Genomic DNA, 13,078 nt, shown 5'->3' with positions numbered 1-13,078 from the left:
AATCTCAACTGTTTCCTAATTGTAGCAAAGATACTCTTTTATGCCTCTCAAATTGATTCACTATTCCCCTTATCACAGTGGATATTCTAAACTTTTCATCCCCTCTCAAATCTCTCATAGCACTCCTCCTTCCACTCTCTCAGCTGAGAACCCTGCCTCAAACACCTCTCAATAAAAGAGGCCATTTGCCTAGAGCTCCCTCTTTTCCTCTCCTCCTCTCACTTGATTGAGATGTAGTCTTCCTCTGTCTCCTCTTTCATCGCTGTCTCACAGGAAGATGTCCATTCTCCTTGCCCTATCGATGCACCCCTCTACCTGCACCCATGATCCAATTCAATCCTATTATCTCCAGCAGAAAAGTACTAGGTTCATCTTTTCTTTTTCAGAGGTAGCAGCATTCCACACCTTAGCTCCTCACAGCAACACTGATCAAATGCTAGGATGGGTGCATAGTGGAATGGTAGAGGGGGCAGTCCTCTGGGGAGGATGGGATGGAACAGGACTCACAGGAGGCTTGACACACTCTAAGCTCTGACCACATCAGCATCTTTCCTGAAGTTGCCCAGGACAAGGTTCCTGTCCGAGTCCATATCTCTCTGTTGGTTATCATTGGTAGTTATTCTGCAAGTTTCTATCAATCAGGACAGCCCTTAGCAGAAGATAGGCTGCTCAGTTCTAGAGTGCAGGAGCGTATGCTAGTCTAAGCCTTGATGCAGGAGCAGGCTAAATGTTAAAGCCTCCAGTGGGTTCCTTACAGTTTTAGTTAAGGACATTCCTAATTTGTTAACAATGGCTTTAAATGGCACTGTGCTTTAATACGGAACTCTTCAGCTCCAGGCTGAGATTGCTCTTCCTTCTCCAGCATTTAACCACGTTATTGCCTAATCGCTAGCAACTGTCAGTCCTGTCATGGACGATACAGGGCAAGAGGCCACAGGAGAAATAATTTATAGTGAGCATGGATGTGGGAGTAAAGGTAATTAAATTGAATATAGATTGGGCATTTCGTCTGTCTCATAATTTTACCTCAAGTTGATTCTGTAAATCGTATACAAATAAGAATGTGATTCAGACAGTAAACTAACAAGAACTGAACATAAGGTAAAACAACTCAGTGGTACACAGTTAATTAAACAAGTGCTTACATAGTGGACAATGCTATTTTGTGCTCAATTAAGAATCTTATTTTGGGTTGGCATAGGAATTTTTGAAAAGGATTAAGAAAAATATTGTTATGATCCCTTAAGAAAATAATGCTGTTAAGTAATACAATATATCTCTGCTAAAAACCACTGCATTTTATTAAGGCTGAATTTTGGATGACAGGAACATAATACATTATCATATCCCCATTTAAATGTTTCCAGTTTGGGAGGACCTATCAGAGCTTGTGTTCCACTGTCACCATATTGCTATGGATCTGTAAGAATAGTGTCAGGAGTACTAAGATTTTAGACTAGCTGTGCTAAGGACAACATAAATATATTTTTAGAAGAATCGTGTCAGGAGTGCTAAATTTCAAACTGTAATGAGGCTGGTGTAGAATGCAAAGAAAAACAAAAAAATGACTAGTGTATCTCTGCGGGTCTATGTATAGCTATATTGGTAAAGAAGATGAAGGAAGGCATAGGGCCACTGTGTGAGCTAAATGAAACAATCCAACTATAATTGTGCTCTTGTTTAATTTTCTTCTCAAAAAGAATAATTGTTGGACTATAAGGAACATAAAAATGGTTAATGGGAAATTGATATCCAAGACAAGGAATGAGCCAGTAAATGAGCACCTAAACATCCTGGAGGAGGTCTTGGTACTTGGCCTAGAACTATTTCCTAAAATCATGAGGAAAACAGTAGATTGGATTGCTGAACCAAACAGACAAATATATCTTTTTTTTTTAATGGAAGAAAATGAAGTCTGCACCCTAAAGGACAGTGAACTTGACTTTGATTTCTAACAGAAATCTAGATCATAATATTAAAAGAACATTAATGAAAATATAGGCAAAGAAACAATGATTTAAAAGTATCAGCATATCTTTAAGGACAGCTCTGGTCAAAATAATCTCATTTTAATTAATAAAATCTTTTTTCATTCCTCTAGGGTAAATACTTGCATTGAACATTTAATGATTAATAATGGTCCAACATCAGGAAGGTCTCTAGTAGGATCCCTCAAGATTCTAGACTCTTTATTATAAAACAGCTTTATTGGTACCTTTAATATAGGCATACATATTATGTTTCTTAGATTTATTAATGTCACAAAGCTAAAAGGAAGGATGGGTAACATAAAAGAGAATCTGCAAAGTTCCAGATAGACTAGTACCCTGGGCTTAATCTAATTAGATGAAACTTAATGTCTTAAATAGGCTCCAAAATCAGCTTCAAAATTCAAGGTGATGAGCTCTGACTAGACAAGAAGACTGAATTCTGGAACATGCTAACTTTTATGTTCAGAGAAACCTGTGTTTTCATCCTCTCAATTAGAACTATCCAAATATGGAACTGGCAGCCTTAATGCACTTCCCCTCATTTCAAGTCTTTATGCTGAAACTGAATAACTACTTTCTGGATATGGTTTCAATAGAACGCTTTTTTTTCAGATATTGGTTACAATAGATAATTCCAACATTAACATACAATCTTCTGCTATAAATTCCACCTCTAACACTTATGAGATATGTTACTATGGAAAAATCACTAAACCAAGTATCAACCTCTCTGTAAAGAGGATAATAATACCTATTTGACTTTATGATATGTATGATTAAATTAAATTATTCTGACAAATCATAAGCACTATGTAAGTGCCAATTATATAGTGTTAATTGAAAATTGTTTTAATGAACTGAAATATCAATATAGGCCAAGAACTCGGGCAAAATAATTTATGTGAATTACAATTCACATAAGCTATATGAAGAGATTCTTAATGTTGGGAATTGTGAAGGTGATTGTCCTATTGTTCTCTGCCCTAGTCAGAAGAGATCTAAATTATTATGTTAAATTGTTGACATTATCATATGATGATCAATCTTGAGATCATACTTTATGAGGAACAAATAAAGAATATGGATATGTTTAGCCTGATAGAAGAGATACAACAATCATCTTCAAAATTTTAAAAGGCTAGCTAGCACCTAGAAGAAGGAGTAGACCTCAAGGGGAACACCAAGAAACAATAGGTTGAAGTTGCAGGAAGATATATTTCATTCTTATGTAAGTGAAACTGAAAGCCCCCATTACCATGCTAACTGTGGCTTAGCCTTTCAAACTCTCATTTAATTCAAGAACTTTTCTCAGTTATTCTAAGGGATATAATTATGAGATACCTTCCTACTTATGTGAAATTCAAACTGAATTTGTTTCGATACCTCCCCTATATTTCATCTCTCTGCTAAAGGAAGGATAATATTTCCAATGTCCTCGATGGATTGAGCTCTTCTTGCTCTCTTTCTCTCTGAGCTGATATTAGTTATAAAAATAAAGGGTATGAGTAGCTATCAGATTTTGCATTTATCAGGCAAATAAACATGTATAAGAAGGCAAAGTAGAGAAGTAAACAATATAAAAACTGGCTATGTTTGCCTAGCAGAGAGAAAGGATAGATCTCTGTCTCTCTTTCCTTCTCTTCATGGCCTGGCTAGAAGGAAATAACGTTGGACAAGTAGCAAATAAGCTATATATAGTTCATCTAGGAATCAGGGAGTGTAGAGCTAATTCCACTAGATGGTAAAAAGAAGAATTGCACCTAAGCAACTATTAATTCTGACCTCACCAATATGCAAGTTAGCTCTCATTAATCTCTTTCCATCCCATAAGTTCCAATTAGCACCATTCTGAAATAGCAGACTGCAAGAGCTCCAGGATACAAAGGGGTTGCCTCCATGACAGGGGATGCCCCTGCAAAAACTCCTGACAACCCCAACTTAGGCATGGCTCTCAAGATGAAATCTATTCGGGATTCTCTTCTCCACAAGTCTCATTATCACATTACATAGCATTGCTAAAACGTTGAATTCTTTGCCAGTTTGTCTAGTCATTTCTAAAGTTCAGAAATCTTTATGGCAATACAGGCAAAAGATCTGGAGCCAAAGGATGACATAAGAAAAAATTAACAAATAAAGGTCTATAAAATTGGGATGGGTTTGAGAGGTTGTGTTTCTACATCACTAGAAGTATTTAAGCAAGATCAGGTGACTACTTGATAGGTAATAGAGAAGACATTCTTTTACAGGTACAAGTTGAATTAAATTTTCTCTAAGGTCTCTTCTAACTCTGAAATTCTCTGATTAGTCATATGATACTGTCATAAGAACTAGGCAAGAAGGCTAAATGCTTACATGTAAAATGGCTGGAGTTCTAAAAGCCTGTCATATAATCAGGAGGGTCCACAATTCAAAGGAAATTAAAGCCTAGACATTGATCAAACAAATTTGATCCAGCACTCCCAAGTAAGCAAATAGCATCTTGTGAAGTGGTTTTCTGGGGCAAAAGATACCACTGTCCTCCATGGCTACAGAGGTAGTAAGATCCATAGGTTGAGGAACTAGAGAGAATAATTTAGTTAACTTAAGTACAAACTAATTTGGTGCTACAGTTTTATTTTAATAATTGCCTTGCCCTTATTTGTCATTAATAAATTTGCAAATTTCATTATTTTAAATAGAGGCATCTCAGCATATAGAGCATCCGACTTAGAAAAAGGATGGCCTGAGTTCAAATCCAGGCTTAGTCACTTATTCACTGTATTACACTGGGAAAATTGCTGTTTTCTTCAGATTCTTCATCTATAAAATAAATATAATAATAATGTCTCCCTCCTAGAGTTGTAGCAACAATCAAATTAGAACTTAATTGCAAAACTCTTTAAACATGCCTGGCACACAGTCATCAGAAAATATAAATGCTTTCTATTATTATTGTTATTATTAAATAACACCTGGCAAAATATAGTTGTAGTCTGGATCATATGGAAACAAGTTGCCCTCTGTCTATTGAAAAGAAATAAGAAATCAATGCCAAACAACCATTCAGTTACAGCAGTCATGGTTGAGGAAAGTGGTAAAATAAACAGCTATTAGGTATGGCATATCTCTGAACTTTGGAATCCAAACAAGCTCATAGATAAATTTTGGTGACTCTAGTGACCAATTAAGGCTCTAGAAAGTATTTAGAAATGAAAGTCCTTGTGCCAAAGGCAGAAACTAAAAGATTATCTCCAAAAAAGAAGCTGAAATTGCTAGGTTACTGATGAAGATTTTTAAGCATAGAATCTGATTTACAAAGATTACAATTTTAATTTTTTATTTTTTTTAAACCCTTACCTTCTGTCTTGGAGTCAATTGACTCCAAGGCAGAAGAGTGGTAAGGGATAAGCAATGGGGGTTAAATGACTTGCCCAGGGTCAAAAAGCTGAGAAGTGTCTGAGTCCAGATTTGAACCTAGGACCTCCCATCTCTAGACCTGGCTCTCAATCCACTTACCTACCCAGCTGCCCCCAAGAGTACTATTTTTAAATGACCCTCATGTTCCTCCCTGGATGTTAGTCATTTAGTGATCATCTATCTTGCCAAACCCTAATCCTTGCACTACCAGGTAAAATAACTCTTCATTTTTCAAAATGGCAGGGACTGAAATAAAGTGATAGATTTTTTTAATCCATTATATTTTTAAAATAGCAACAAATAACAAAACTGATAGTAGTAACATTTTTTAATATTTCATTTTCTCTTGTGATTCTAAAAATTTCCCATGAATAAGACTTTATGTATGAGAGTAGACCTACTAAGAATTAGAAATATTTTTAGGCATTCAAGAAATAGATAGAAACACAATTTAAATAAGACTAGAGCAGATATAATTAAAGTGGAGGGAAAGTTCAGAGAATTTGAAAGCAAAAACTTCTGAACATTCTGTCAATTAGTGGTGACTTTGGTGCCCATTAAACATAGAAGTATCCAAAAATGAAAATCAGTCTTATTATGATATAAGTGCCTTCCATAGGAAAAAGTACCTTTCTGGATGGAATCATCCTTTGACAAGCTTTCGCTCTTAGGAAAGCATATACTTGAATGTTTAGAATAGTAATGATATAGATTGCAGTTTAACGGGCTATTTTGTAGATTATTAGCATAGCCAACTAGCACTGATGAATAACAACATTTTCTCTGTAGAGGCTTTTCTTTATAAGCATAACAAGATATTGACTGTGTAGAGATTCTACCATGCCTGGAAGACCTGGAAATAAAAGTGTTAAATGAATATAGTGAGACTGAGTTATATAATGCATTTGTGCTCTGTGATAATGAAAATAGAAAATGCTCAGAATTTATTATAAAACATAAGGCATGGCCCATTTCCAGTATCAAGTACTTATATGCATCCATTCATGATCAGAAACTTCCCCCACACAACACCCAACAGCATATGTGCCTTGTTCTATTCAACAAATATTTGTTAATTTCCTGTTTGGGCCCATATTTTCAATAAGAAAGTATAATAGATATTGAAAAAATACAAAATATCACATTTATTCAAGAAATTTCTTAATAATTGAATAAAGGGATATCATGTAAAAAAGCAAAGTATCTGGACAAAATATCTTAAGGAATTTGAGAAATCATGAAAGAAGAAAAGGAAGTTATATTTGTGTTTGCATTTAGTATAAGTATAGAAAGTAGACTGGAGATTTCTTTGGTATTGGAAACTGTCTACAAATGCAAGTCAGTGCCTTCTTTGCAAGTTTTAGCCTTAAAATGACTTGCTGAAGGTCACACAGAATGTGTATGTGTCTGAGGTAGTATTTGAACACAAATCTTCCTGACTACAAGGCCAGATTTCTAAAATCATACTGACTCTTAGAAAAAATCTTGAGGATAAATGTTTCAGACAGGTGCTTGGGGACTAGACTTTAACCCAATTCCAGAATACTCATGCATCTCATAGCCAAAGAACAAAATACCTCGGATCTAATTACTGATTCTCAGAAATAACTGCACTAGGTATCTATAAGGAAAAGACTGTTAAGTTTTGATCTTGTACTATATATCTGAATTTATCATTCTGAAAATCATCAATAACAAAAATGATGATGAAGGACCAACCCTGGAACTTATTTTCTCCCTGACCCCTTGCCCCCTAGAGCCCCTGCAGTCAAGTTAATGAAGAACCAGTTACCATACCCTGGAATGTGCTAGGAACTGATAACACCCCAACCCCAGGAGTTCCTGAAACCCCCCCTCCAGGAACTGATAACAACCCTAACTGAGAAGGACCCCAGCCCCAGGAGTTCCTGTTCACTCCCCCCACCCCAGGAATTCCTGTGCACTCCCTCTACCACAAAAGTGTATAAAAAGCCTTGAAGCCCCAGACTCAGGGCCAGCCATTTTTAGAGTGCTGAGCCCAAACTGCAGTTTGTTTAATAAAATCCCTCCTGCGTGTTACATTGTTGGTCTTGTTTCATCCTTGGGATCAATAACTGGGCACTTCAATGAGTTCTTAGGGATATATATGCCAAGGGTCCCATAGCTGGAAAGTATATGAAATTGAGCTAAGAGTTCTAAATAGTTAGAAAAATAGACTGGAGTCAGACTGTTAAGGATCTTCAAAAACAAGACTACAATGAATTAGTATTTTTATCATATAGGCAATGAAGAGGCACTGGAGGTTTATGAGTAGAGAAGTGACATGTTTTTTGTACTTTCTTGCCTTAAGGTTTTTTTTAAGCTGTTAAAAGCATGATTTGTAAAGAAGAGAAAATGGAGGGAAAGAGATCAATTGATGAAGGCCTAAATGAGATAGTATTTTTGAAAGAATGAAGAGAATATATGTAAATAATATAAATGAAATTAACAATATTTGCTAAGCGATTTGATGGGAGAATGAGGAAGACAGAAGAATTAAATATGTCTCCAAACTTAAGCAGTTAAGGATATAATGGGAAAAGAAGAGAAATAGGATGAGATTTAAGAGAAGTGGAAGTTTGTCTTTAATGAACAGGCTAGGAACTCTAGGGAAAGGATTTTAGCAGGCAGAAGGCAGAGGAGGAACACTTTGGAAGTGACAACTGCTAGAGTGAGTGACTTCCTATAGGAGAGTCAGTCTGTTCCTGTCCCAAAGGAAGGAGAAAAGACAGCAGCTTGTCACAGCTTAGCTACCTCAACCTGACTGTGGAGAAGGAGAAACCCCTAATTTATCATTGGAGGTTCTCTGTTTGGCTGGGGAACATCTAGAAAAGGATCTGATAATACCTGCTGTGCTTTCCAGAAGGGTTTTATTTAAAATTCCTGTCAGATCTGCTTTGGACTTAGCCATTTGAGATCAATCATAACAGGTTTTGAAGACAGCTTTTGAACTAAATCTAACCAACTACTGAGGGTCCTTGATAGGTAGCATAGTCAGCTTTTGAGGAACACTAAATAGAAATAGGGAGCTGGTAATCAGCTAGAAGACCCAAAAGCTCCCTCTTATGAGGGACATAGAGGGTTGTGGGTTGAATAGCTAGATCCAATAGAGTTAGGGACCCCTTATTCTGATCCTCACTTTGTATCCCTTCTTATAATAAAAAAAAATACTGATTTCATATATCAATTGTCTCCAAGGCATTTGCCCAACTGGTCCAGTGAGAGCAAGTGATTTTGCTTCACTCTCACTAACCAGAGGTTAGAACACCAAGAGATCATGGCTGAGTATTCAGGGGGAATCATTGAATGGAAACTACTCTATCTACTCTGGCTCTCTCCCTTCCTTAAATATCTTTTTTTTAAAGGACTAGGAAGATAATGGATATTAACAACATAGGGAAGTTTGAGGAAGAAAGGGGTTTAGGGAGAAGGAAGAAGGTTTCCTATTTACTTGGCATATCAAGTAGGAAGTTTTGTTGGGACACATATAGGAATATTTGACGATTCAGTTAAATATAAAGGAACATTTGCCATCCCGATGCAAAGAGATATTTATATAATTCAGTTAACATTTAGCAAAAAAATTTTCATAAGAGAAAGTATGAAGTAACCTAGTCACAGATTTTGACTACAAAAACAAACTGAAGAATTCAATTTACAACAGAGAAAAATCTTCAGAGAGAAAAAAAAACAAATAAGTAAGGCTATAGTAATATGGATGATAACTGTTTTTAAATAATCCTTGTATTTCACTTATATTCATATATGTAAAGGTAAGAAGTAGAGAAATTGAATATTCCTTAGATAAATAAAGGGAGTTACCTTAGAAACTACAAAGGAAATGACAAAGAACTGTTTAAATGAAAGTTCAAAAAATGAAGTTTGCTGTAAATAATGAATCACATTTTTTTTCACTACTAGATTCCGGGAAAGGGGTGAGCAGAGAAGACATTTTTTTCCACCCACTTGTTTCTCTGTGAGAATGACTCTTCCGAGTAACTGATCTTCCAGGCCTTTCATAGTGACAGTAAAGTCAATGATGGAAGTTCGAGCACTGATTTCAGGTGTATAGGCTGGATTAGGTAGTTTTGTAGTGATATATAGCCTGAAACTGTCCATAACATCCACTTCTTTGTCACCAACTTTTACCTTATTAGATCCAATATGGAAAGGAAAATAAAATGTATGTCAGCTTAAAATATTATAAATGCACACAGTTATTATGTTGAACTATTGAATCTATATACACATACCATATTGTCAAATTATCCACAAGTTTTCAGTTGGAGAGCTAATTTTATCAAGTTATCAAGCAATTTGAGTAAAAACTGCTAGTTATAATTCTGCTTTTTAAGCAGCTCACATTCCCAGTGGGGAAACCATTAAGTGCAATAACTCTGCTTTGGTCTGAAGAAGACACCAATTCAGACAAACTAGGAGCACTGAATCCATAGGTAGTAACTTTCTGGCCCACTATTTCATATGTAGCAATCCACAGGGAAAAAGATACAATTTATAAAATGCAGAGCTGATAATAGAAATATCACCAACAATTTCTTGGATATACAAATAAATGACAGATAAAAAAGCATTAATAGAAGTATTCAATTTCTGAGTAGAACACTAGGAGAAAAAGGAGGAGTCAATTTTGGGGGATTTAAAAATACATTCCAATGAATTATTTTGCTTTTTAGAAATTTTATATACAGTGTTATGCATATATTGTTATTTCATTAAACTATTATTAGAGTTATTATTTTATTGCCATTTCTTTTCAAGTGCAATTGTAATATTTACATATGTATACATACAAACATATTGTGAAGTGATGTTTTATTTTGTGATATACACATAATATTGTATATTTGATATATTATAAATTATTTTTGGAGTGACTGTAAACTGGACATGGAATGGAATGGAATGCCAGTTACAAAAACCTCTGTCATAGGAAACATGAATACTTTAAATGTATCTTTAAGAGTGGATTTAATTTAGAGAAATAAGTTGTTCAATTCTAATTCCAGAATTAACTGTTAACTAGAGAGAAAATGAGATGAGAAATCTGAGAGAAATAAAAGAACTTCTTTCCTGAAAGAACTGATTAAACTTTTATCTTGCCAAGTAATGCCATGATAAAGAATTTCTGAGAATGAATTTTAATTAGCATTCTGAGAGATCTTAATAGTTGGTCTGAATTTTCAGAAATAAGAAGAAGTCATGTAGGGCAGTGAGGTAGACCTGATTGTTTTCATTCTCTAAGCTAACATATTGTAAATAATGGTTTTGTTGTTTGTAACAATCTTAATAAATTGTATAGATAATAATAACCTTTATATTTATTTCAGTTTAGGAGATTAAGGAGTTTGACAGGGAAATAGAGCAGAAAAATGTATGGGAAAAGAGGTTTCACTGATTTATTAAATATATATATATATGTATATATACCTATATTTTATAAGGATATATATGCAAACATACAGGTGTATGCATATTTCATAACTGCAGCAACTGGGATTTTTTGCAACAAAACTTCAAGCCACAGAATCACAGAAGATGAGTTTGAGATCATAGTCCAAACCATGACTCTAGAGAAGAGCAAACTTAAGCCAGGAAAGGTAAAATGTATTGCTCCATACCTCTTCAGGCTTCTTGTTTATGACAGAAATATTTTAACTTCATCAAGCAACACAATCAGGATCAAGGACGTAGGAAAATGAACAAAACAAACATGTTGAGAGATTAAGGCTATGCCTTTACAATTTATGTTATATGTATATGTACTTACCCAGATGTATGCATATATTAGAACATATATGGCAGATATATTATGTATATAGTGGGTATATATGTGTATCTTCATATACACAAATATTTATATGTATGTGGCTGTGTGTATATAAATCTCATCTACTTTTATTTATTTTCATTTATATTGTTATCAGTTGGTATAGCCCACCTTAAATGTTGAGCCAGTTTTAATAAAATTTCTTTCTAAAACATTATCTAGTGCCGGGTCCAGCTCCTCGCCAATATCTTCAATCAACAGTGGCCTCCCAAGAGAAAGGCTATCTTCCAGATGATTTCGGAAGTACTTGTGATTCAGAGATGTGATCTGGAAATGAGAAAAAAAATGTTCTTCCTAATTTTTTGAGCAATGTAACTAAACAAACAATGAACATATCTGTTTCTGAAATCACATGAAGAAACTATTACATACTTCATACAGATGATTCTATTACTAAACTGATCCATATATACCCCAAATATTTTTTTTAAATCTGTTTTGTTAAAACGTTAGAATAATTTATTATTGCCATTATTTTTCAGTATGCCCCAATTTTTCCCTTCATGATCTCATTTTGGAATTATAGTGTGTATCAAGATTGCTATATTTTTGGACTAACAAGTGAATTCTTGTCAACTACTAAAGAACAAAGGCTTTCATTGCAAAATATTTTGTGCAATATTGATTTGGTAAGGTAAAACTCTGAGAAATTCAGAAATTCTTTCCATTATCATTATCCCATTACCACTTAGCAGGGAGCTCTTCATTGCCATTCCTTCCCCTACGACACTATTTTTTTCCCATTGCAATCACTTTTTAAAAATTAGAAATGATCATATGTACTTGCGTTTCCTTCTTGATGTGTCTGAATCTAAATGCTAGGCAGTTGATATGAGATATGCTATGTTCTAATCATCAAAAATCATAGTTTCCAATTCACATTACTTATTGTTTATTTAAAACAGCACAAATAAAGACCAACTAGAAGAATACAAAAATAAATAAATGTTTTCCAGGTTTTATACCCTAATCTCCAAGATATCTATCTGTTAATTTTTTTCTAAGGAGATAGAATTAACATCTCTAAAAATTTTAAATCATTCTGTCCTATGGTTCAGGAAAAAATTTTGGCATCAAAATCAATCTGTCTGGTAGCATAAATATATGAATGCACAAATTACCTGGAGTTCATTTTTGCTTTCTTTGTTTTTAATCCAAATCTTGCCTTGAGTCTGTGGATCAATTAACAAAGGATAACGAGATGCTTTTGTGACAATAATTCCATTCTGTATGGATAGGTCATCATTTGGCAGCCCTTGGAGGTTCCACTCACTAATGGTTGGAGCATCAATCAACATCTCATTGAGGTTTAGATTGTTGCCAAATGGAATTTTCCGGTTTTTCATTTCCCTTTGCCAATCATTTAACAACAGATTGCGGAATTCTTGGTTAAATGGACCAGAATAAGATAGAAAAGCTGTAGCTAGTAATATATCCCCTAAAAAAGACCACAGAGCAAAACAAAAACATTTTGTCACCTTATCACTATGCACAAAATCCTAAACAAAAGAAAGACCAGAATTATCCAGTCTTTTTATGTAAATTCTTCAAATCAAAGGATTAAGGGTAAAACAATATATGTGTAAAAAAGACCAATTATTGGGCTCAATATTAAATCAGGACTAAGTAGCATATCAAGTGGCATCCCACAATTCATAGTGCTATGCCTAGCTTATGTAGTAATTTACTTAAATTGCACAATTATTCTAGAGTTGAATGGCTTAATTCAGATGACAAGAATAGAATTCAAAATGGCTTTAATTAATATGTCTATATGTGCCTTAAATAACCTGATAATCAATGATGGAAAAGTTTGTTCCAACAT

At 34.5% G+C, this 13,078-nt stretch overlaps 1 protein-coding gene across 1 annotated transcript in view; it reads right to left on the bottom strand.

Moving 5' to 3' along the window:
- The window catches only part of DNAH5 (dynein axonemal heavy chain 5), a 439,069-nt gene that overhangs the window by 65,584 nt on the left and 360,407 nt on the right, over window positions 1–13,078 (bottom strand). Inside the window, exons 63-65 of the mRNA XM_001372730.4 lie at window positions 12,375–12,691; window positions 11,365–11,520; window positions 9,372–9,554 (exon numbers count right to left, since the gene is read on the bottom strand). Coding sequence (XP_001372767.4) covers window positions 9,372–9,554; window positions 11,365–11,520; window positions 12,375–12,691 — 656 coding nt within the window. The remainder of the gene's footprint in view (window positions 1–9,371; window positions 9,555–11,364; window positions 11,521–12,374; window positions 12,692–13,078) is intronic.

Source organism: Monodelphis domestica, chromosome 3 (genome assembly GCF_027887165.1).
Source record: "Monodelphis domestica isolate mMonDom1 chromosome 3, mMonDom1.pri, whole genome shotgun sequence".
NCBI classification, from domain to species: Eukaryota; Metazoa; Chordata; class Mammalia; order Didelphimorphia; family Didelphidae; genus Monodelphis; species Monodelphis domestica.
Note: the sequence above shows the minus strand (reverse complement) of the source record. Positions and strands in the feature narration are given on the sequence as shown.